This window comes from Engystomops pustulosus, chromosome 2, assembly GCF_040894005.1.
Source record: "Engystomops pustulosus chromosome 2, aEngPut4.maternal, whole genome shotgun sequence".
Classification (NCBI taxonomy): Eukaryota; Metazoa; Chordata; class Amphibia; order Anura; family Leptodactylidae; genus Engystomops; species Engystomops pustulosus.
In genome coordinates this window covers 59,333,590-59,358,351 of record NC_092412.1, presented here as the reverse complement: position 1 = coordinate 59,358,351, position 24,762 = coordinate 59,333,590, and the positions used below count along the sequence as shown (strand labels likewise).

At 39.0% G+C, this 24,762-nt stretch overlaps 1 protein-coding gene across 5 annotated transcripts in view; it reads right to left on the bottom strand.

Moving 5' to 3' along the window:
• SLC11A2 (solute carrier family 11 member 2) overlaps window positions 1–24,762 on the bottom strand; it is a 65,744-nt gene that overhangs the window by 19,106 nt on the left and 21,876 nt on the right. For all 5 annotated transcript variants that reach the window (XM_072134805.1, XM_072134809.1, XM_072134807.1 and 2 more), the window contains 15 exons: window positions 23,051–23,131; window positions 21,122–21,246; window positions 20,386–20,511; window positions 19,786–19,905; window positions 19,168–19,274; window positions 18,603–18,673; window positions 13,969–14,036; window positions 13,720–13,875; window positions 11,297–11,455; window positions 6,227–6,316; window positions 5,477–5,596; window positions 4,699–4,848; window positions 4,440–4,513; window positions 3,864–4,017; window positions 2,544–2,597 (listed from right to left, as the gene is read on the bottom strand). In XM_072134805.1, coding sequence (XP_071990906.1) covers window positions 2,544–2,597; window positions 3,864–4,017; window positions 4,440–4,513; window positions 4,699–4,848; window positions 5,477–5,596; window positions 6,227–6,316; window positions 11,297–11,455; window positions 13,720–13,875; window positions 13,969–14,036; window positions 18,603–18,673; window positions 19,168–19,274; window positions 19,786–19,905; window positions 20,386–20,511; window positions 21,122–21,246; window positions 23,051–23,131 — 1,655 coding nt within the window. Of the gene's footprint in view, window positions 1–2,543; window positions 2,598–3,863; window positions 4,018–4,439; window positions 4,514–4,698; window positions 4,849–5,476; window positions 5,597–6,226; window positions 6,317–11,296; window positions 11,456–13,719; window positions 13,876–13,968; window positions 14,037–18,602; window positions 18,674–19,167; window positions 19,275–19,785; window positions 19,906–20,385; window positions 20,512–21,121; window positions 21,247–23,050; window positions 23,132–24,762 lie in introns of those variants that run through there.

Sequence of the window (24,762 nt, the reverse complement as noted above, 5' to 3'; positions counted from 1 at the left end):
AAAAAAATCTGAGCAGATAATTAATTGTGATGTTTATAGGAAGGGAACCTGTCGGGGTCATTAAAGGACATCTACCACCAGGATGAAGTATTGTAAAACCAAGCACACTTGCATGCTGGTGTTTGCCTCTTCTGCCAGGATCCACTCCTCTTTTAGCTTCTTATGCCCTTGTTTTTAACAAACAGGGCTTTAAAAATTATGCAAAGGAGCATGAGGAGCTCCAGGCTCTATTAACATCTATGGAGCCTGGAGCCCCTTAGTTCCATTTGCATAATTTTTTTTTTTTTTAAACCAGGGCATAAGAGGCTTGTGCTTGGTTTACAATCCTTCATCCTGGTGGTAGATGTCCTTTAAGGTTTTTAGTGTCCCAAATGGCCATGTAGGATTGTTTTTTGTTTTTAATATGGCTGCCTACTCACCAACTTCCTTGTAGGCGATTTTTTTTTTTTTTTCATTTTCTCTACTTAGAGGCTGCATACAGGTCAATTTGGGGCCCTTACCCACAGCATCCCAAATGAATCATACAGGTCATCTTTAAAAAAAATTATCATGATAGTTAATTTGTAAAATAACATCTCATTTAGGAAGTTCTCCATGTTAGGTTCATCCCTCTTACTTATCTGTAAAGGGAACCTGCAGTAAGTGCTGAACTATCCAGGAAGCATCTGGAGGGCAGTAATAAGCATTTTCCAGTACCCTTCCAAATAAGGAATAACACAGGACCGTACAGGTCAGACAGAGCTACAGATGCTATTTGTATCCGTCTTAGTTAAGTCGTAAAATATTTTCCTACTTTACACTATCATTATGATGGGTTTCCCATGGGATAGAGATTGAGAAAGTGGGCCCCTTCCCTGGCATGCACATCAGACACTCTCTATACATTTCTATTGTAAGAAGCATGCTCAGCTGGTTTTGGAACTAACATGAAGTGACTGTGAACTGAGAGGTGACCATGCCTGCTCTTCATTTTCCAGAGGATTTCCAATGTATGGGTTTCCATTGTATGCTAGCAGTTAAAAGCAGCACAGAACATCCTCAGTGTGGCACCATAGACAATAAAGACACGGCTCTCCAGTACCATCTTTACAAAATGTATTATGCTCTATTTTACAATACATGTCATTTTACCTTAATCATGATACAAAATAGTTTTCATTACCTGGTTTACAAAAAACAAATTAAGTTGCATGTGAGGGGACACGTAACAAGATCACAGAGAGGATGAAATGGATAACTATAGGGGACTTCTGTAGTGCCCAGAGATTTCCATCACTGCAATCTTCTGATGGATGCTTTTAAATTATGAGTCATTCAAACAGAAGGAGAAAGGAGGAGACTTTGTCGAAGATTCCAATAATTCATAAGCAAACCAAATAAAGGTCTGGGTATTTAAAGGCGTTTTCCTGAAAATCTCAGAAATCCCCATGGGTGATAAATATACATAAATATTACCCTGCTGCTTCAGCTCTCAGTCCCAGTAAGGTGCAGACCAGAAGAGTAGACATTTAGATGCCAGAAATTGTCTATAGTACATCCCGTGACCCAACTAGTAGCCCCAGCAATCCAACACATGCTGGAACTGGCAGCCGCAGCAGGGAACAATACCAAATTTACCCAAACTGATGACAGTCCACAATAATGCAACCCCTGATTGTAGCCTGTACCAATGAATGGGTCTTATACTTTTTGTGGCTTGCCTATTTAACTGCAGCATTGAGTTCATTAAATATTAATAAAGGCAGCAAGCAGATTCCCGTCATTCCCATTGTAACAAAATGATTTTTCAGTCTTCCAGTCAAAGTGTCTATATGTGTCTAGGCTTAGGCAGAATTACTGCTGTAGTAACAATTATTCAGCTACTTTAACCCTTTGCAAAACTAAAAAGATACCGTACAGATTGAAACCTGTGGGGAGTGTAATAATATGCTAAAATCCCAAACAATGTGTATACCTCCTGTGTGGATGCAGCTATACATTTCCATTACTACACTCTATTTATAGAAATTGCTAACTTTAATGCAACTAAGAATGGGCAACAATTAAACTTTCGAAGACAAATGATATACACACCATAGCGGTACAAGAGTATTAAATGTTTGTTAGAAAGTTGCAACAAAGTCAATGTGAAGAAATCCTCCACGTTAGTGTATTGTAAATTTGCTATGGTTTAAAAATTGTAGTAGGATTGTGCGAGCAGAGGTCCTGGAGGAGGTGTAAGTAAGGTGAGTAAAGTGCATATGCTTTGCATCAGAAAGAGTCACATAAGATTTTCCAAAAACAGCCATTTTAACTTTTCCATAACAGATCTGAACAAATCTTCAACTAAAGAAGAACATGTGTCAGTTAAATAAACAACCATATTTTATAAGATTCACAGCGTCCTCTGTGCAAATTGCACATACATTTGGTATGTTCACACAGTAAACCATAGAAACACACTGGCTCTGATGGCCACTTGCCACGCCCAGATAGACGTCAATCCCTTAATTAATAGAGGAATCAGCTTGGTCTTCGGCCTGTATTATTTGATGGATGCTTACCGTCTGGCCGCATTCGAGGAATTTCATGCCCAAGGCAACCAAACACTGCCACGTCTGTGTGAAGAATGAAGAACAGCGGTATAAGAACAACAGTAGTTATATGACACCTGTATAACACTACAGGCGATAAATGCCCTAAAAACAGAATTTCTATCATTTGGCTATTGGATACTCTGATGCCCATAACTTTTTTATATTTACATGCAAGGTATTTTTTGTGGGACGAGCTATATTTTTTTAATGTAAAATGTATAGCCATTAATCATTTTCTATTAAAAAAAAATTCATATAAAGTGTTCACAGTATGGATAATTTATACATTAAGGCTAGATTAAAAAATCCTTTTTAATATGTAAACTGTTATTTAACCTTCCTATTTTGTGGCTTAAAACATATGCTCATTAGATCACTTGCAAAACTGACTACTCTTTTATACAGATAAATAGTATTAGAATCCTGGCACGCCTGGGCGTCTTCAGAAGAGTCTGGCCAACCTGCACATGTTCCTCAATAGTAGCATCAAGGGATATCATGACTTTACATGCTGCCAAGATGAAAACTATGTAATAGGTAGAGGACAAAGAGTAAATATAAATATCATATGATTGATTTGACCAATCATAAATCAGACTCCCCATGTTGTGAGTTACATACCGTATATACTTGAGTGTAAGCCTAGGTTTTCAGCACAAAAAATGTGCTTAAAAAAATAACTTGGCTTATACTCGAGTCAAAAAATAAAGAGTAAGTAAATACTCACCTTTCCGACTTCCTCTGCAGGTCGTCTCTTCTGCAGTCCGGCAGCGGCAGCAGGTCCGTGTGGCGCTCTTCTGGGTGACACTACCAGCGTCCGGCCATATGACAGGGGCAGGGGAGTGGCTGACTATATACCTGGCCATGGACTGCTGGCTATATACTGATGGCAGGGGCTGGATGGCTTCATACTAGAGGGTAAGGGGACCGATAAGCTATATACTGGCTGTGACCAATGCATTTCCCACCCTAGGCTTAAATAAACACCTATAAATATCTGGATTGGCAGCTATATTGGGGGGGGAGTCTCCTGTTTATATGATTGTCGAAAACTACAATCATTTAAAGGAAACCTGTCAACAGAAATGTCATTTATAGCTGGTGACAGGTCTAATAGCCTATGTTATGCTAATTTAACCAAAAATATCATTTTGAATCATTTCAGTTGTTTATAATAGGATTATTATAATTATAATGTAAAATAAACTATCATTCAACTGACCACATAATATTGCCATGATTGAAAGGCAAAAAGGACATATAGTGAATTGGTATTCTGACACTTACCAAATATGCTACAAAGCATAGATAGGCAATGGACAGGAAGGCTGCTCCGACATAGAATCCCACATGACCAAGGGAAGACACGTACACCACCACAAAGTACATGTTTATGCAGCATACTATTAATATCAGGATACCGCCAGCAATCTTCCATCCTCTGCAGGGAAATGAAAAACGGTTTAAGATTAAGAACGGATATCACTCTAAGGCTACATGCATACAACCTTGTTTGCAATCTGAGCCAAAAACAGGGAAAAGTGATCCCCTATTTGTGTCAATATTCTGCCATGTTGACATTGGTGAGTGATTACCCATGCTCATAGGAGATGAGCAGCTGCAAAACAAATCAGGATGGGAACAGGATCTGCTCTACAATGTGGGTCCCAACATTACTATCCTACCTCTATATAAAAGGCTTACGGTGGTTGTGAAGGGAGAGATAACTACACATGCACCGTTTTTTCCATACACCTCTATAGTAATGTTTCCATTATATTGTAGAAATAGTTTTCTGTAGATAACACATAAATTCCCATTGTGTATATTAATATTCTACCAAAAGGCTAATTATATACTTACAATCCATTTGCAAACTCGTTCATCACAGGCCGAAGACTGGTAAAGGTCAGGACTGGTATCAAAGCAAATGGCAGCTGAAATAAAACAAGGCAAAGGAAGGGGTAAATTTAAGACAACATCTGTGACTAGATATTTATGCCATAAGTATATTCTCTAGCAAAGATCCCAAACTGTAGAATTATACATTTAGTCTGAAAAACATCATACTAGAGGCAGAGCTGCTGAGGACACTCCTGATACAGCACAGACAACTTCTCACCTGTAGACTCTGAAGCACATTGAGGAAATCATTCATCCCTGTAAGGTGCTCAACATCTTGGAAGATGGCAACAAGCAGAGTGGGAGTAATTGCAATAGATCTAGTAAGGATCACTCGGGCAAATCGCGACCACTTCAAGTTCAAGAATCCCTATAAAACAAATTACACAAAAAAAAAAAATCTTAATATCATGGACGATCATCTTCATCGACGATCATCATCAATCATCATCATGTAAACCAGTCTGTGGATTCATTGATGGACATTCCGGTATCTTTGCTCGTTTTACGTTAAAGGATTTGGTACGTTTTGGGATGACCAGAAAACAGTTTTGTAAAGGCGTTTCCCATCACAGTTTTACTTCTACTCTCTAATAAGGGTAAAGACTAAGTGTGTGACCAGTGAGCGTCGGATGCTGAAACCTCAAGCAATGAAATAAACTAAGGCCCCTGAACACTCCAAAAGAATATAGTGGCGGTGCGCATGTGTGACCACCTCTCTATTCACTTTTAATGGATTTTGAAGATTTTTTTGCTGTCATGGGACCAAGGATTATGAATAAAACTTCATTACAGACACCTTACAGCTGATCATTGCAGTCTGGGACTAAAGTAATGTATCCAGAGAGCTTTACCAGAGGTCACAGAGGGAAGAGGGGTCCGTCTGTAACTAGGGGTCAACTGTAAGTTGGGTTTCCTTAAGTCGGTGACCGCCAGTATACCATACCAAAACAAAAATGGAACCCTGAGTTAATGTTTTGTGTGTGTTGCCTACTTACCTCCATGACAAACTGTCCAGAGTAAGTGCCAGTCATAGTTGAGCTTTGACCTGCAGCCAGTATGCCCACAGCCCAAATATAGAGAGCAGCAGGTCCAAAATAGCATCCTAAAACAACACCCTAGAAGAGGAAAAAACACAAATAAACAAACAATGAACTTTCATTGTCAATGTAGAGACAAATAAAAAAAGTCTATACAGAAAGAGAAGGAGGCTGAAACACTGTGCTCCAGTTAAAATAATTTCATAAAATGCAACAAAAATGACAAAAGGACTGTTGCCAAAGCGGAAGCAGGTAGGCAGCCCCTATAAGCATGGACAAAATACAAAACTTAAAGGGGTTGGCCACATTACCTCATGTTTTTTGTAACGTGTGTATAAGTGTGGAGAGCAGGATATTAAGTAATTTACCAATATACATCTATTAAAAGTTCTGCTCCCCTTCCTTGATAAGTAAAAATTGAAGCCTCCTGTCTTTTACCTCATCAGCCAGACGTTCCTGTCCATAAAATGGCCGCAGATGGAGGATCATGTGATCTCTCCAGGCTTCACGTTACACAACAAAAGAGCGGAACAAAACTTTCAATAGATGTATATTGGTAAATTACCCAATATTCTGCCCCCCACACTTATACACATTACAAAAAAAAAAAAAAGTGGCCAACCCCTTTAAAACTAGAATAAAAGCTTTGTAATCACAATCACTCTGTATGTTCGCATCAGAATCTAAAGATAAGGCAGATATACTCACCCCCTTGTAAATATCCACCTTCAAAGGGTCAGTGTTATTGGGAAATAAATTACTTTGGCCACCGCTGGTCTGGTTAAAACATTGTTCATGCTTAGAAAGGAAACAAAAAAAGAGAGGGATTTTAATGGACAAGAAATAAATTAAAGGGGTTGTGTCACCATAGCACATGGCTGTAATTGGGTCCATTGTGGCAAGTACTTTCACCATTTACACTTATTACAAAATCTGCAGCCTTACTGAGATAACTCCTTTTGTCCTGGTTGCTGGCGCCCCCTAGTGGTAGCTGTGTCCCGTCCTGAGCTACAGCTGATCTGGCCGAGTCTGTGCACAAGGAGTCAGCCTGCTGCTCTGCACTACAGATCACTCCATGGGCTCACAGCTCCTCTCCACACTGAGAGATCAGCTGACACACTGCAGCCAATAGGAGGTGAGAGAGGAGGAGGGGCAGAGATTGTGCTGTGATGGCCACTGCTCACCAGCTACACAGGAGCCTACAGCAGCAGATACAAGGTAACTGCAGCCAGACATGTCTGCTCAGAGGAGTCCTCTCCCAACATGGATCATAGCAATGTAGCAGCCCTCTCCTCCCTCCACCATTAGTCAGGTCACCCAGGAGCCTACAGCAGCAGATACAAGGTAACTGCAGACATACATGGCTATCTGCTGCACAGAGGAGTCCTCCCCTAACATGGATCATAGCAATGCAGCAGCCCTCTCCTCCCTCCACCATTAGTCAGGTCATACAGGAGGCTGCAGAGATAACACAAGTAACAGGCTGACCTCTGACCTCTCCTGATGCATCCTCCTCCTGTACTCTCCACCATTCACTGTCCCTCCATGTTACCCTGCTGTCCTGCAAAGGGGCTCCTGTCCCTGACTAGCAGGGAAGTAGCTAAAGATCAGTAACATGTGAGAAGCTGTCTATTTATCTATCCAAGTCCTAATATCTATCTAATATCTATCTATCTAATATCTATCTCATATCCATCTATCCATCCATCCATCTAGTGATTTAGTTACAATTCCTTACAAAATACACAGATGCAATTAACGGTCCCAAAGTAACATACAAAAATACAAAAGTTTATTAGTAAAAGTCATAAAAACAACTGAAAAGGTCCATGTTAACCCCTTCACGCTCCGTGACGGATATATCCGCCACGGAGCTGTGAAGGTTGTATGAAGAAGGCTCACGGGCTGAGCCTTCTTCATACAGTGATGGGCTTTGCTGCATATCGCAGCAAAGACCCATCGCTATCACCCGCGGTCGGTGCTTGCACCGATCGCGGGTGTTAACCTCTTCTTTGCCGCCGGCAAAGTCGCCGGCGGCACTTTAAATTTGGCGGCGCGTGGGCGCCGCCATCTTACCTCCGATCGCCGCTCCCCCGAACGTCATCGGGGGGCGGCGATCGGTTGCCATGGTAGCCTCGGGTCTTCGTTTGACCCGAGGATACATGGCTTCTGCACATGCATTACAATGAGCCTGTGGCTCATTGTAATGTATAGTGTGCAGAAATGCCATATACTGCGATAACGTAGTATTGCAGTATATGGCAGGAGCGATCAGACCATCTAGGGTTAATGTACCCTAGAGGGTCTAAGAAACAGTGGGAAAAAAAGAGAAAAAAAAAAGTTTAAAAAATGTAAAAAAATAATAAAATATTAAAAGTTCAAATCACCCCCCTTTCCCTAGAACTGATATAAAATATAATAAATAGTAAAAATCACAGACACATTAGGTATCGCCGCGTCCCAAAATGCCTGATCTATCAAAATATAAAAACGGTTACGGGCGGCGGTGACCTCCGGAACGGCAAATGGCGCCCAAATGTCCAAAATGCGACTTTTACACCTTTTTAGATGACATAAAAAATGTAATAAAAAATGATCCAAATGTCGCACAGTCCTCAAAATGGTAGCAATGAGAACGTCGGCTCATTTCGCAAAAAATGACCCCTCACACATCTCCGTGCACCAAAGTATGAAAAAGTTATTAGCGTCAGAAGATGGCAAAAAAATTTTTTTCTTTTTTGTACACATTCATTTAATTTTTGAAAATTTATTAAAACGCAATAAAACCTGTATAAATTTGGTATCACCGCGATCGTACCGAACCAAAGAATAAAGTAGGCATGTTATTTGGAGCGCAGAGTGAAAGTCGTAAAAACTGAGCCCACAAGAACATGACGCACATGCAGTTTTTTTCAATTTTTCCACATTTGGAATTTTTTTGCGGCTTCCCACTACATGGCATGGAATAATAAATAACATCATGGGAAAGTAAAATTTGTTACGCACAAAATAAGCCCTCACACAGCTCTGTACACGGAAAAATGAAAAAGTTATGGATTTTTGAAGATGGAGAGCGAGAAATCAGCGAAAATACCCTGCGTCCTTAAGGGGTTAATGCACCTAATTTTGTACAATCAATGCATACAAGAAGAGCAATACAATGTATTCTCACAGCATCACGGTCGGTCAGGCAGACAGTAAAGTGTAAATATGTCGGAGGTCTAGAAAAATGCAGGGACGGCAAACTACATGCGTATCCTCACTTCGAAGTGACTTCCTCGGGGGTAAGTGGCACTTTGGAGTGACGATACACGTGGGGTTTGCCTCCCCTGCACCCACCTAGACTTCCGCCATGCATGTCAGCCTGACCCACCATGATGCTGTGAGAATACATAGTACATGTGTAGTGTGCAGGGGGCGCCAGATTCAGGCACTGCTCCGACAGAGTGCACCAACTTTTTTTGGTGCACTTTTAATATGGGGCGTGTGACACATTTGTATTGGACTTTGCATGGTCAGACTGAGCACCGGAATGCCCCTAATTTGTGCTGAAAAATCCTAACGCTCTTCGAGTCCCCGTGGCTACGTAGCACACACCATGACGTCAGCCACTTGGCGACATCATAGTGTGTACACCGCCATCGGCACACATGATGTCAGCAAGTGGCTGATGTCATGATGTATGCGATAGGACCGCGCGGGAGCTGAAGACACAAGAGGATCTGTGGGGGCTAAGTTTTTGTGAGGCGAGTACTCGCCTTCGGCCGGTCCTGATGCTCCCCACGGCTCCTCCTCTTTCTTCTCTCTGCTGTAACAGCCGGCAGAGATACATCCATGCGCTCTTCTGGCTGTTACAGCATAGAGATGACAGAAGAGGAGCTGTGAGGACGGGAGCATCGGGACTACCCGAAGACGAATATGTAAGTTTATTTTTCATTGACTCGTGTATAAGCCGCGGTGAGGTTTTTCAGCACATTTTTTGTGCTGAAAAACTCGGCTTATACACAAGTATAAAGGGTACCTTGAGAATTCTGTAGCTACACTTATGCAGAAAAATATCTTGGTTAATCCCTGAGCTGAGGGGTTTTGCTGTAGCTCCTGTTGCTCCCCTGACGCTTTCCTCTTACACTAATTATGCTTCAGAGAATGCTGTAATCAGTGTGTTGTCCCTGACAGGCAGAAGTAATCAATCTCAGCACCATCCCCCAGCTGCTGTGTAGGAGTCATCCAGCTTATGTTGACTAGTCCTGTACAGTTCAGGAAGCTCTGTGTTTATGTATGGCCAGCATGCAACCCAGCTTTCCCAAGGTCCTGATTTTATAATTGGTTTTTGAGCAATACCGCTTGGTTCAGGTATTAAATGCTACAGAATTCTCTCAAATGGTAGCTTTGCTTTAATATTAGGTTTTTACTTAATAAATTCAGAATCAGCCCAAAACGTGTTAACTGGACAATTTGTACCATTCTGAGGTACTGGAAAGAATTGCATTTTTATCTATGGAGACCTGTAGTTTAACCCTTCGTGACTGAGGGTCATTGGTGCTAAATGTCCACAAAAAAAAATTCCAAATGCTGTGAAAAATAAACTCTTTTGTGCCATTTTCTTGTGGGCTCTGCTTTTACAGTTTTCACTGTGCACTCTTCTTTATTCTTTTGGTCAGCGCAATCACTGGGATACCAAATTTATACAGCCATTATGTTATAATAGCATTTACAAAATTGCAAACAATTTCTCTGTGTCGCCATATTCTGAAGCTAATAACTTTTTAATTCTTTTGTGTAAAGAGCTGTTTAAGGTGTCACTGTTTGCGGGACAAGAGGACGTTTTCATTGCTATGATTTTTGGCACTGTACAGCCTATTAATCACTTACTATTAAATACCTATAACTATTTTCCGTTACGGGGTTTACCGGTGGGAGTAACCGTTTATAACATTTTGATAGATCATTTAATTTTCAGTTTATTTTAATTTTCAATACAGGCGGTCCCCTACTTAAGAACGCCCGACTTACATACGACCCCTAGTTACAAACGGTCCTCTGGATTTTGGTCATTTCCTGTACTTTAGTCCTACGCTACAATAATCAGCTATAACAGTTATCAATGATGCCTGTAATGAAGCTTTATTGTTAATCCTGGTTCTTATGACAACACAACATTTTTAAAATCCAATTGTCACAGAGACCAAAAAAATTTTGACTGGGGTTACAATAATAAAGTATACGGTTCCGACTTACATACAAACTCAACTTAAGAACAAACCTACAGAACCTATCTTGTATGTAACCCAGGGACTGCCTGTATAGGTAAAGTAGGGTTATTAGAGGTTTTAATATTTTTTTTTTTTTACTGCTTTTAAGTGTCGCTCACACCATATACTGACATAAAACTGTTTTCCTAGTGATAGCAACGGATCTTCTGCCCCCGATTACAGCACACGGACGATGATCTGGGCCTGGATGGTGGCATGCACTCCCAATCGGCGTTTAACAGTGCAAGCACTTATTGCAGGTGTTTGCCATGTGTGTCTGCAGCAATATGCAGCAAACACCAAAGCTGTATGGAGAGATGCTTGGGGTCTGCTGCATTTATTAACGATAAGATCTACTTGCCCAAGGTATTGGTACGAGAATACTGGTGCTGACAACATATCCCTTTCAAATACAAATCAAATCACTCTTATATACAAAATACAGCAGGCTTCGTCTGCACAAAATACCATCATCCAAGGCACAATATAATTATAATTGCTTTGTCTTAGCAAATAAAGTTCTCACCACTTCTGCATTAGTTTTTCCATAGAAGGCCTCAGCAAACACTGCCACAACAAAGACATTGATAAGGAAAGAAATAAATAGGGCTATGGTTGATTCGATGAAGAAATATTTGTTGGCCTCTCTCACTTCTTTCTTGTTGGAACGATTGACCTCTCTAGACTGGAAGGCAGAAAATATTAAATTTTAAATCACTTTAAAATTACACATTAAAGCAATGAAAACAACAGCCAACATACAAACATTCATGTATAGTTTAACATAGTGATATAACAATATCTTGTATATTAATACACGATTAAATAAATAAAAAAATTATATAAAATAAAAAAAACAATGATTCTGCCAAGAAGTCAAGGTATAAACTTAACTTCAGAGATTTTTTTTTTAATAACAAATTAGAGGGGGGAAAAAATTGGAGTATTGAGGAAATAGTCTATTCTACATAAAAACAAAAATATATTTTATCCCCTTAACAACTGTCCTATCGGGAATCTACTTCGGTCATTAAGAGTACTACTTCTTCGTCAGAAGATTATTTCAGGACATCGGGTACTGAAAGTGTCGATGTCTGGCTGTGACATCACTGCCAAAATCTCTGATCCTGGGTGTTTAACCCCCTTACAAGCCGCGGTCAAGCATGACCACGTTGTGTAAGTGTGTCCCCTGTGGATCCAATCCCTCCTACCGCAGTCCCAGGGTCCAGCGAATGCCCCGAGGCTGCTGGCTCCTGGCAGGACTGGCGGTATGTAACTGAGGATGCGCAGCATGCCCAGTTACTTACACTGTACACTGCAATACACTTCGGATGAACGCTTGTTCAAGCCAAGAAGTAGAAAATGTTAAAAAACTTTAAAAATAAAAGTTAAATTCATTTTATAATAATTAAATAAAATAAAACTCCTCTAATCAGCCCAATTACGTATATAAAACACAAAAAACACACAAAAAAGTACATTTGGTATCACCACATCCATATCAAATTGAACGATAAATATAAAACAATATTGAACCCGCTCGGTGAACGTCGTAAAAAAAACCCACAAAAACTACCCGTAAAATACAATTTTTAATCGTATAAAAATGTTCTAAAAAGTGATCAAAAAAAGTTACGTGCCCTTATATGATACGAACAACACTTTTCACAAAAAATAAGCCCACAACTAGACCTTTCAACAGAAAAATATAGAAGTTGTGCCCCTAAAAAGTTGTCGATAGTAAAAACAATGTGATTTTCTCCAATATTGGTTTTGCACAGTAAAATTGAACAATGATAAGAAAAACTCTATAAATGAGGTATCACCGTAATCATAGTGAACCAGAGAATAAAGATACAATATTTATTTAGGTTATGACGAACAGGGAAAAATAAGTGGAAAAAAATCCAAAATAAAAATGGATAATTTTGTTTATATCCCCCTTGAAATAGTTAATAAAATCTCATGAATCAACGATAGACCACCCAAATTAATTATCTATACATTGTATTTCACCTCGCAAATAATAAGCCTCAGATGTTTGCATTACCAAAAAAAATTTAAAAATTTAATTTTATAGCCTGTACATTGTGACAATAAAAATCTGCACTGAATGGCGCTGCTTCCATTCTATGCCAGGCCGTGTTCCCATACAGCAGGTTACCACCACAAATGGGGTGTCTTTGCAGAGCATTTCATCATTTTAGTCATTATGAAAGTGTCATTTTTGGCCTAAATGAATGTATTTTCCAAAAAAAAAAAAAAGTCAAAAGTTTCTAAATCACACTTCCATTTTGTTTTAATCCATGTGAAAAACTTAAAGGGATAATAGACTTGTTTTCATACGTTGAGGGGTGTAGTTTATATAGTGGGGTAATCTATGGGGTTTTACTATTATTTAGGCTTTTCAAAATCACTTGAAAGCCGAGTTGTCCCTCAAAATGTGAGTTTTGGAAATTTTCATAAAAATTTGAAAAATCGCACCTAAAGTTCTAAGCCTCCTAAACATCCTAGAAAAAGGAGAGGACGGATAAAATATCATTCTAACATAAAGCAGACATTCTGGAAAGGTTAGTTATCTAGCTTTTGGGGTGGTGTTACTACCTGTCTAGAATGCAGAACATTTCAAACTTTCCAAAATTTTGCCAAATTTTTATTTTTTTCCCAGAATGAAACAAAACTTCAAAACTTATCACTTTAATTTTACCACAATCATGTAGTATAATGTGTCTCGAGAACACAATCTCAAAATCACCTGGATATGTTAAAAAGTGTTCCAAAGTTATAACCAATTATCATGAGACATATCAGATTCGAAAAATCAAGGCTGGTCATTAAGCTGAAAACAAGTGTCGGTGATAAGGGGTTAAGTAACAAATATGTAACAAAAATAACAAAAAGTAACAAAAATTTATAAAAGAATTGTGCTTTCACACACTTAATAAATACCTTGACCAAGGCTGAATGTAAGTACATATTGTGAGGCATGATGACAGCTCCTACTATTCCCACTGCCTGTTCAAGTTGAGGGGTTCCGCAGCCATCACAGTAAGGGAAAAACATGCCCTTAAGAAGTTTTCCTTGATCTGGACGGACGCGCACATACTGAAGAAATGCAAAGCAAAATCATTTTCCTTCATTCTAGAAATTCTAGACCACGGCAAGAGCCTATTACACATTCTTCATTGGGCAACTTACCTCATAGCCAAAAGTGACAGCCATTATTGTTATCAGTAGCCCAAAAAATGCTTCCAATTTCCTCAAACCTACCAATGATACAGACATTTAGTTAAATGTACATAATATATAGACTAGAAGAAGTTAACCCCTTTCACGACTGCCATATGGCTATGGACGTCGTATTTTCAAATCCACCATCCAGATATTACTTACATACACCTCAAGAGAGCGTTCCACTTAAAACATTCTCATCTACTTACCTGTAACCAATTCTGGTGTTCTATTATAGAGGAGAATATCTCATTTAATAGGATAAAGTTATCATATTAATATAACTGTGTAAAATAGAACCAGAAAATTATATCCACCACTAAAGTTGCAGATCTCAATACTGGACTGTAAATTTGAAAGAGGATATCTCTGGTTCTGTTTCACCTGGAATCCTGACAGCATCCCAATATGATATTGAAGGAGAGATGTTTAATAGGACAATAGAATTGTGTTTCTAGGAGAAATGTGAATTTGAAGTCAGCTCCCCAGCCTGCCCCCAGTAGTATACAGCACTGCCCCCAGTAGTATACAGCACTGCCCCCAGTAGCATACAGCACTTCCCTTCAGTCGCATACAGCACTTCCCTTCAGTCGCATACAGCACTTCCCTTCAGTCGCATACAGCACTTCCCTTCAGTCGCATACAGCACTTCCCTTCAGTCGCATACAGCACTTCCCTTCAGTCGCATACAGCACTGCCCCCAGTAGCATACAGCACTGCCCCCAGTAGCATACAGCACTGCCCCCAGCATTAAAAAAAAATAAACATATACTCACCCACGCGCCGCTGCTGACGTCATACTAGGCGCCGCCAGGGGGAAAGACATGGCGGCGCCCAGCAGAAGAAAGAAGAGGGGTGCGGAAGCCTGAAGACAAGCGGCGCGGACATCGGGGGAGCAGCGCTGCATGTCGGGGCCACCGGAGGGTGAGTATATAAGTTTATTATTTAAGTACTTTTTACAGTTTACATTGACTCGTGTATAAGCTGAGGGGACGTTTTTCAGTACATTTTTTGTGCTGAAAAACTCGGCTTATACACAAGTATATACGCTAAATAACAATTGGTATGAAATGTAACAGCTTATTTTAACCCCTAGGGGACACAGCCTATTTTGGCCTTAAGGACGCGGCCCCATTCTTCAAATCTGACCTGTGTCACTATAAGTGGTTATAGTTTTGGAACGCTATGAGATATCCAGGGGATTTTGAGATTGTTTTCTCGTGACACATTGTACTTTCTTTTGTGTTTAGTTATGAAAAAAAACTAAATTTGGCAAAAATTTGGAAAAATTCTTTATTTTCAACGTTCTAAATTCTCTACTTTTGATGCAGATAGTCATAGCTCCCAAATAAATTCATAACTTACATTTCCCAAATGTCTGCTTTATGTTGGCATGGTTTTTTAAGATTCCACATATTTTACTAGAATGTTATGAGGCTCAGAATTTAGGTATCATTTTTCAAATTTTTTGTAAAATCACCAAAACCTGTATTTAGATGGACCTGCTCAACTTCTAATTGACACTGAGAGGCCTAAATAATAGCGAGACTCATAAATTACCCCATTGTGGAAACTACACACCTCAACGTATGAAAAACCACTTTTAAGAAGTTTGTTAACGCTTTACGTGTTTTATAGGGGTTAAAACAAAATGGAGGTGCAGTCTGCAAATTGTAATATTTTTTCACAATACACTCATTTTGGGTGGAAAATTAAACATTTACAATGGATTAAATGAATAAAGGCTCCACAAAGTTTGTTACCCAATTTCTCCCGAGTACACGGATACTACGGATACTCTACATGTGGTGGTAACCTGCTGTATGGGCGCACGGCCGGGCATAGAAGGGAAGGAGGCGCCATCCAGATCAGATTTGCTATGTCACATTGTACAGGCTATAATTTTTTTCTTTTTTTAATGTGGACCTATAGGGGCTTATTTCTTTTGCCACATGAGATGCACTTTTCTGGTACGTAATTTGGGGGAATCTATAGGCTAATTGGTGAGATTTTATTAACTCTTTGTTGGTGGAGGAAATGAAAATCATCACTTTTCAGGAAGATTTTTATGGGTTTTTTTTTGGCTGTTTACCATACCATAAAAATAGTATATTATTTTTATTCTATGGGTCGCCACGATTACAAAAAGACCTCATTTATATAGATTTTTTATTTTTTTCCCATTTTTAGTGCATAAAAAGTAATTTAGCAAAAATGTTGTTACTTTTAGCATCACCATCTTTCATATGCATAACTTTTTTATTTTTCGCCTCACAAATCTGTTTAAGGGCTTATTTTTTGCGAGAAGGATTGTTCTTTTTAGTGGTCTTATTTTAGAGTGCATAACATTTTTTAAATCCCTTTTTAGAGCATTTTTATAGGGTATTAATTGAAAATGATCTTTTTTCTGGAGCTTTTTTTTGTTTTGTTTTTTACGGGGTTAACTTTGCGGATCTAATAACGATTCTGTTTTATTATGCAGATTGTTACGGACGCAGGGATACCAAATATGTGGGGGTTTTGTGTATTTTATTCAATTGTACTGAATAAAAACCAATTTGGAGAAAATCTTGTTCATTTTAGCATCACCATATTTTCATATGCATAACTTTTTTATTTTTCGGCTGACAAATCTGGTTAGGGGCTAATTTTTGCGAGAAGAGTTGTTCTTTTTAGTGGGCTTATTTTGGAGTGCATAACATTTTTTAAATTACTTTTTAGAGCATTTTTTTATAGGGTATTAATTAAAAATTATCTTTTTTCGGAACGTTTTTGCGTTTTTTTTCTACGCCGTGTACTGTGCGGGTGCAGTAACAATTCTGTTTTATTATACAGATTGTTACGGACGCGGCAATACCAAATATGCGGGGTTTTTTGTGTTTTTGTGTTTTTTATACTTTATTAAGTGTTTTTATGGGAAAATGACATTTTAGGGGCTTATATTTTTATGTATTTATTTTTTATTTATTATAATGTGTAGTGTTAAGTGTTTTTGCATATTTTTACTTATACATACTTGAACTTAAACCAGTGATGCTCTGATCTCTGGTTTAAGTTCAATACACTGCTCTACAATACTATTTTATTGTAGAGCAGTGTAAACTGTCTGAGCAAGCTTGCGCATGCTCAGACAGTTTACAGTCAGACCCGGAAGGGGTCTGGCTGCCATGGAGACCGGGCAGCTCCGGGGCACATGCCAGTCCTCGGAGCTGCCCAGAAGTGGATCGGATCCCCCGGTAAGCGGCACGGGGGATCCGATCCACAGCGCAAACACCCTTACACGCCGCGGTCATGTTTGACCGCGGCGTGTAAGGGGTTAACACCCGCGATCGGAGCCGGCTCCGATCGCGGGTGTTAGCGCAGGCTGTCAGCTGTACTAGACAGCTGACAGCCGCTGCTTCTGGTACCGGCTCCGTTCGTGAGCCGGTGCCAGAAGCAGGACGTTATAGAACGTCCCCGTGCGCTAAGCATCTAGCCCCGGGGACGTACTATAACGTCCTGGTGCGCCTAGGGGTTAAGATATTGTCATTTAAAGAGCAGAACAGAGCTGCAAAATAAGAGTTGGACATTCATGCACCAATGACCCTCGATGAGGAAGGAGTCAAAGTTAAACTGTAAAGTCAAAAACGTTAGCCTAAATGCCAAATATCTTCGGCTATCTTAGGCTACCTGCACATGAATAAGAAATATGATGCAACGAGTCCCTTGTCTGCTGGCTGAACAGCAGTGCTGACACCAACAACTGTTACAGTGCCTGCACTGATTTTCGCCTGGCAGAAAGGGACTCCTTGCATCATATCAGGATGATGCAAACATGATGCTCTGTGTTTGGTCCGTTAAAGCTGATCAGAACATGTGTCCATTTACACAGACTAACTAGGTTTCTGTGCAGAGGGCCTTAGTTTGTCAACTAAATTTGTTTGTGTGTCATCAGTACTGCAGTTCTAGTACACTGGGACAGGACATGTGTAGGTCCTTCAGAAATAGAAGAAAGTTACAAACTACAAATGTGTATATGTATTGTTATTTTGCAGGTAATCTTGACTCATTTTACCCCATAGAAACTTCACAAACAAAGACTGAAGGGCAGCACCGGTAAAAATATTAAGGTTTTAATCCAGTGATGCAGCACTTCCGAAACAACCTTTTGGAAGAAAGCAGGAACACAGAAATACAGTATGTGGCCGACAATTACATCACTGGATTAAAACCTTAACTTGATTAGGTGATCACCATATGAGTGCTGCCCTTCATTCTGTGTTTATGGATGCTGATAAATCCATACAGTAGTGGCCCATCCATTCCAGAGCTCCTTTCATCATAACTTACAAATTCCTAGTCGGTCCAGGTAATTGGGTCAGCACTTGGGCCACATTTCATGGACATGAGACAGGACATGATTATGTTGACCAGATTATGTTAATAAATCTCAATGTAGCCAAGGCCCTAACATTCACAAATGATTAACATGACATGAATGGATGCCCTACACCACAGCACAGATTTCTGGACGCTCCCTAAAAGATTTACATGTTCAGGACAATACAAATTTACATACCAAAAGAGCGCGGTAGTAGTTTTCAATGAATTTTTATCCTTACCGTATTTATCAAGGAAGAGGAAGACAAAAGTGTCTGCGATTGTAATCAACACTCCTCCCCATAATGGAATTCTGGAAAAACAAGAAGGCGTCAGATAATCTTTTAAGTGTCTACGGTCTGCAAGTTACATGAAAAGCGGATGCTCATATTTCATCCACAAACTATAATTAAATGAGTGAGATTGAGGAATTAGCATACTGGCTATACTTAATACCAGACAATGTAAATAAGAGTTTCTGATGAAGCAAAACTACATATAACATTATAATCCGAAGTGATGACAACTTATTTTGCATCAAATTGATAGAAGATACATGTTTTGTTCCATATGTCTTTTACAGATGTTCTATAATATAAAGATGATCCTAAATTGATTAATGACACATAATGAATATTTATACAGCAGCCAGGTGTCAATCCCACTGATAATGCACAAGTCAATCACTTCATATAAAAAGTAATATTGTTTATAATGATCTAACAACCATTATCAGTTTGACTATGCAGACAACTAAGAATGTGATGATATTTTTGTGATATTTAAGAAAGAGAATAAGCAACTTACAATCCTACGGACAGAAGGTTGATGGCAATAGCCGAGCCAATAACTTCTTGCATATCAGATCCAATGATAGCCAGTTCGACCATAAGCCATAAGACAATGCGAGGAAACTAAAAACAAAGAATAAAGCAACTGAAAATTATAACATGTTTCATGACAATGATGGACATTGCTGCACTGAGAGTGTGATGTAGAAGGACTTAAAAGACATCGAAATTTGAAGAGAACCTGTGACCAGACAGTAAGGGGGAATGCATAAATTATTAGATAGGTTAGGTGGAGCCAAGAGGAGCTCTAATGACACAGCTAATTTGCATATTTTTTAACTTTCTTTTTCAACTAAACCGCAGCATTCTTGAAGATAATAACAGTGGATCAGAGCCCCTAAAGACATAACAAGTGTGTGAGTACCAATAGTCTTCCATCAGGCAACCTGATGGAAGATGTCCTACAATGTACACTTGACAAAAGAATTGGGGGGGGGGGGGCTTTGGGGCCAAAAGGGGATGGTTTTACTTTTTTTTGTTCATAAACATATAACTTATGAAATAAAAAAGAAAGACTGTGAGATTCATCATGTTGTAAAAAAGTGGTCATACTTTGAGACAGATAAGAGCATACCTTTGGATACTGCCTGTTACAGACTTCTGCCAAGTGAAGACCGGTCACTACTCCTAACCTAGCTGCCAGGCGCTGCAGAAGGAGGCCAATAACAGTAGCAGCCAGAAGAACCCACAGGAGCTGAGAAAACAGAACAAAACCATTAGTATTCCTAAATATTCAGAAAGCATCAAATATGCACAAAACAAATGCACATTAATTCAACTGATGACACAAGGACACATTTATTTCTAGGCTTAAGGACACTGCCAGATTTTTCATTGCTCCATATGTAAACTGACTGCAGAGCTCCAAAACTCAGAGAGGGTCCTATTTTTGACTGTTTTTGCAAGCTTGGACAGTACCAAACAGATATACAGGCTGCAAAACCAGCATGTAGATAGGATATGCCTTCATTTTATGATTGGGATCCAACCTGTGACCTCCCTATAGATCCCTTTATGCATTAGCTTTTTAAATCCATTTTCTTTTTAGATGTAATATAGCGCCATCATATCTCGTAGCACCACAGAAGAAATGTAAAAAGCTTTATGTGAAATTGTTATCAAAAGTTTGCCAGTCATGATGTAAAGACATATCAATTAAACATATCTTATGTACCTTAAAGTCGGCTACAGACCCAGACTGCAAGTCTGATTCTATGTTTCCAGGATCTAAATAAGCAATGCTCATCAAGAAGCCGGGTCCGGTGAAGGCCCACAACTTCCGAAAACTGAACCAAGAATGCTGAAAAGGAGGATAAAAATATGTAAAGATACACCGTATATAGTAGGGCTACTATACAATGGAACAGCCATATAAGTTTTTCATGTGTAAGCAAAATTTACTTTGATCAGAAACCCCAAGAGGGGAATGTAGAGTTTTTGTTTAATGGAAAAATCTTTCTAAAATTCTGTAAATTTATCATTTGCCCCAGTTGCTGCTGTGAAGAGACCATGTCATGTATAAAAACTGTGAAACTGCTGTGATGTGACATCCGTGGAAAATTGTATTCACACGATTAGTGTATGACATGTCAGTTTTTAATGTCACAAGACAAAGCTTTCCACAGCAGGGATAGGAGCAGATCCCAGAGATTCTGATGGTAACTGTTTAATTTAAGATTAATACAATTTCTACCACACATAAAAAATAGGGTTATGGGTAGGTACAGGTTCTACTGAGAGATGACATGTGGGTTACTTCTTAAATAAATATGTAAAAAAACAAGAAAAGAGGTATTTGCACACACTTCTACTTTTGCTAGAACATATTTCCAAATCATTTACTGCAATATTAATAGGGACTTATAAAAAAAATAGAATTCACACCAGTCTACTCTTCTTAAGGCACTTACCACCTCATCTTCTGGAATGGCTATTTTTTCATCAAAATAGCTGGTAAATGGTTCCCCCTCAATGATGGGCTCGATACTTCCATCGCTGATGTCCTGCTTAGATCCATGATCCGCTGAATCACTTTCTACAAAACAACGGTTGTGTTTTCATCCTAGTATATTATACTGTTGTATATTTTATAACAATTTTTCATTAAAGATGTTTTTCTGGTCATTTACAAATGTAACAATAACTCGAATGTGAAAAGATAAATCTTTATACTGGTCTGTAATTTCCCCTGATAATCAAGCAGCACCATAGTGACCCCACCAATCTGTCACTTGTGGCATAGAGATGACATGCTGACCATGCACAGGCACCGCTGTACACCATCACTGGCCTCAGTGGCGAGACTTTCATGCATCAATCTGTCACAGATTATATGCAATATCAAATATACTGCTATAATATATGTTACATATAGTCAAATCACATCTGAAAATTAATAAGTCCCTATTACAGGAGCCAATGATTGAGTATTAATGAGCCTTCATCAGCACTGAATGGGGATAAAAAAATCAGGAATAGAATTGTTTAACCCTTTAAAGTTTTTAATATAGTCAGGAGCACATCCCAGTTACCTATGATCAGGTAGGTGTGAAAACCCACCAAATGAACATTGGCTTGTATGTTGTTTGATCACTTGGCCAATCCTAAGATGATAAGATCAAATAGGAGGTAGAGCACGGAGGACAAAACGCGTTAGATTTGTCCCCAACTTTTGTATGTTTCTATGTTAAAACGAAGAAAGTTCAACTATAATATTTGTTCCCTGATCTCAGGATCAATTTTTGCACTGCTACAAGTACTGACATCCTTCACCCCAGATGGATATTGTGCACCAGAAAAAACATTAGCTGTGCGCTGACTTACATTTGCTATTGAGATCAAGCTAGATGGAGCAACCTTACTGTAAATTTCTAATAATGTGCCAAATTAATTGTGTACAATTCTTAATTTTAATTCAAGGCATCAATCAGAGGGGTTTCCTTAAGGGTCCCTGTACACAATCCGTATTTACAGTAGATTTATTGACTTGTGTGCAAAAACTTTGACATCAACGAGATTTTAAAATGATGGTGTGCACACAACACAAAGTTTCTGCATGGAAATTAACATTAAATTAAAAATTTGCAGAATCAAATTTTTTCCCTGGCACATGTATTTCTTCTGTATTACATGCAGAATAATCACAGATTTTATTCCCCAATTTTAGCGGGGATCACACTACATTTTTTCCCAAAGAATTTTCTGTGATTTTTTTTTTTGTATTTTTTCAAATTGTGTAAATATAATGAAATGTAATTTAACAAACACCTTTGTGAAACTGCAGGAAACTTTCATGGAAGTTCTAGGATACGGTACACGGCACAGCCATTGTAACAGAAAACTGATATCAAAAGCATGTAAACCCTGCGGGGAGGTGATTAGACAGAAAACACCCTTATTAGGACTTGCCCTCCATTGATAACAACACTCACCAACGGATGACATCTCGTATACTTGCTTGGCCATCTTCGTTTTCTCCAACCTGTTCCCTGCATGCCACAACCTGCCTCACATTACACCAACCTCTGCCAGTGTACAATATACTGCACAACACCAACTATTTCCAATGGTAGAGTAATAAGGTTCTTGAGGATTAGAGGATTTAAGCTTTGATGCAAAAGAACAAGTAATTATCAGTAGGATAACCATAGAAGACTCCTAGCAGTGGGAGCAAGACCAAGGACAATAGCCTGCAGCACTCCAGCTGTTGTCAAACTACAACTCCCAACATGCTCTGACAGACCATGTCTATCATTACAACCTAGTGGTTTCATAATATCTGGAGCGTTGCGGGTTGCTAACCTGTGCAGTGGAGTGAGGACATCATTTGGAAAACTTACCATCTAGATTTCGGTAATTCTGGTCAGACATGGTGGCACTTTTAACAGGTGTCTCGCTTTCTTTCGTATAGGCCACATTAACTAAAATCGAAAACAGGGACGAGTTAACATAGATGATAACATTATCTGACACAAATTGGGACAATGAATGAACTACATATACATTCTATATACTGTATCCATCAAGACAGTATAAAATACCATAATGAAGGCTGCAACATAAGTACCAGCTGGAAATCTCTGGATAATCCACTTAATTATTCAGAATATGATTATCATTATATTTAATCCATTCTTTGCATACAGCACGAGAGGCTTTATATATATATATATATATCTGAGTGCACAGGCAAGTGTGGCCTAGCGAGTGTTGGACAAGCTGTAAGCATACAATTACTACTTCAACAAATATTAACCTGGAAAATGTGAGAGTACAAGTAATCAGATGTAGTTGTCAGAGTTGTGCAATATACCAGCCGGAAACACAGCCAGGATTATCAGGTTTCAGCTGATCCATCAACATCTTGCGTCTGTTGTGGCCGATATAACAACCTTATAGAAGGGCTCACATATGGAGAACATTAGAGGATGGGACACAAATAATCCAATGTAGGGTCTCAAATTGATATAAAGGGTTCTTCTATACTGCCATAAGAAACTATGGGCTATGTTCCCTTTATCATACCCAGACACACACATCAGTTATGTTAGTGCTCATTGGACTTTGACTGTCATAAGGGTGCAGACCCCAACTCATGCCATGGCATCAAGGCTTTTCAATGAGATGAATGTGGCTGCACTTTATGTACATGCTCAGTAGTGAAGCTCCTTTACTACAGATCAGTGTAATAAGGCACTGACAAGAAAAGCACACATTTATCCTAGCATTGCTAGAATGACCAGGAAAACAGGACTGTGGAGTCAGAGTTGTGGAGTCGATGACCACTGTGGTGGAGCTTGATACAAAGTCAGGAAATTGAGGAGTCAGAAATTTGGCTTACACACTCCTCAGCTCTGATCACAGCATTGGAGGCAATTGCAAAATAGCGTGTGGCATTATTCATCACGACCCATGCTCCACAGAGACGACATATTAGTAGAGAAAGGAACATATATAATCCAGTTGAGTGATTAACATTCTCTGGGGTGGTGAAAACTCTCTAATCCTCTTACTCTGTATTTTATTGTGCAAAAAATATTACAACACGAACCAAAGATTCATGCATTTACCAATCGAGTGTTTCAATGTTTCCCTACAATAAGAGTAAGATATCAAAGGAAGACTATATACGATAACAAACTATGTATGTTTCCTTACAGCTGGTTATGTCACAGTATTTTATCCAGCTCCAGGACAATTGCATGAGTACCGGTATGTTGTTACTTCCAGTCTCGCACAGAAACCATAAAAGTGCTGTCCCATTTCCCCATAAGCCTCTTTAAAGGAAATATATGACATTTTAAACTTATCTCCATTTTATTTAATACTATATGGGTAGAAAATTATTTATTATGAGCTAGAGTGAGCACATAATAATTGCATAAAATACTGTTTTGTGGGAGTTGTCATATCAAAACGAAATTTCTTATGTGTCAACACATACACATTATATCCAATGCAGCACAAAAGAAACCAATGATAAGACATCGGGACCTTATCTCCTATGATAAGAAGTATATGTGGTGCTCTGAAAAGTAACACAGAGGCTCAT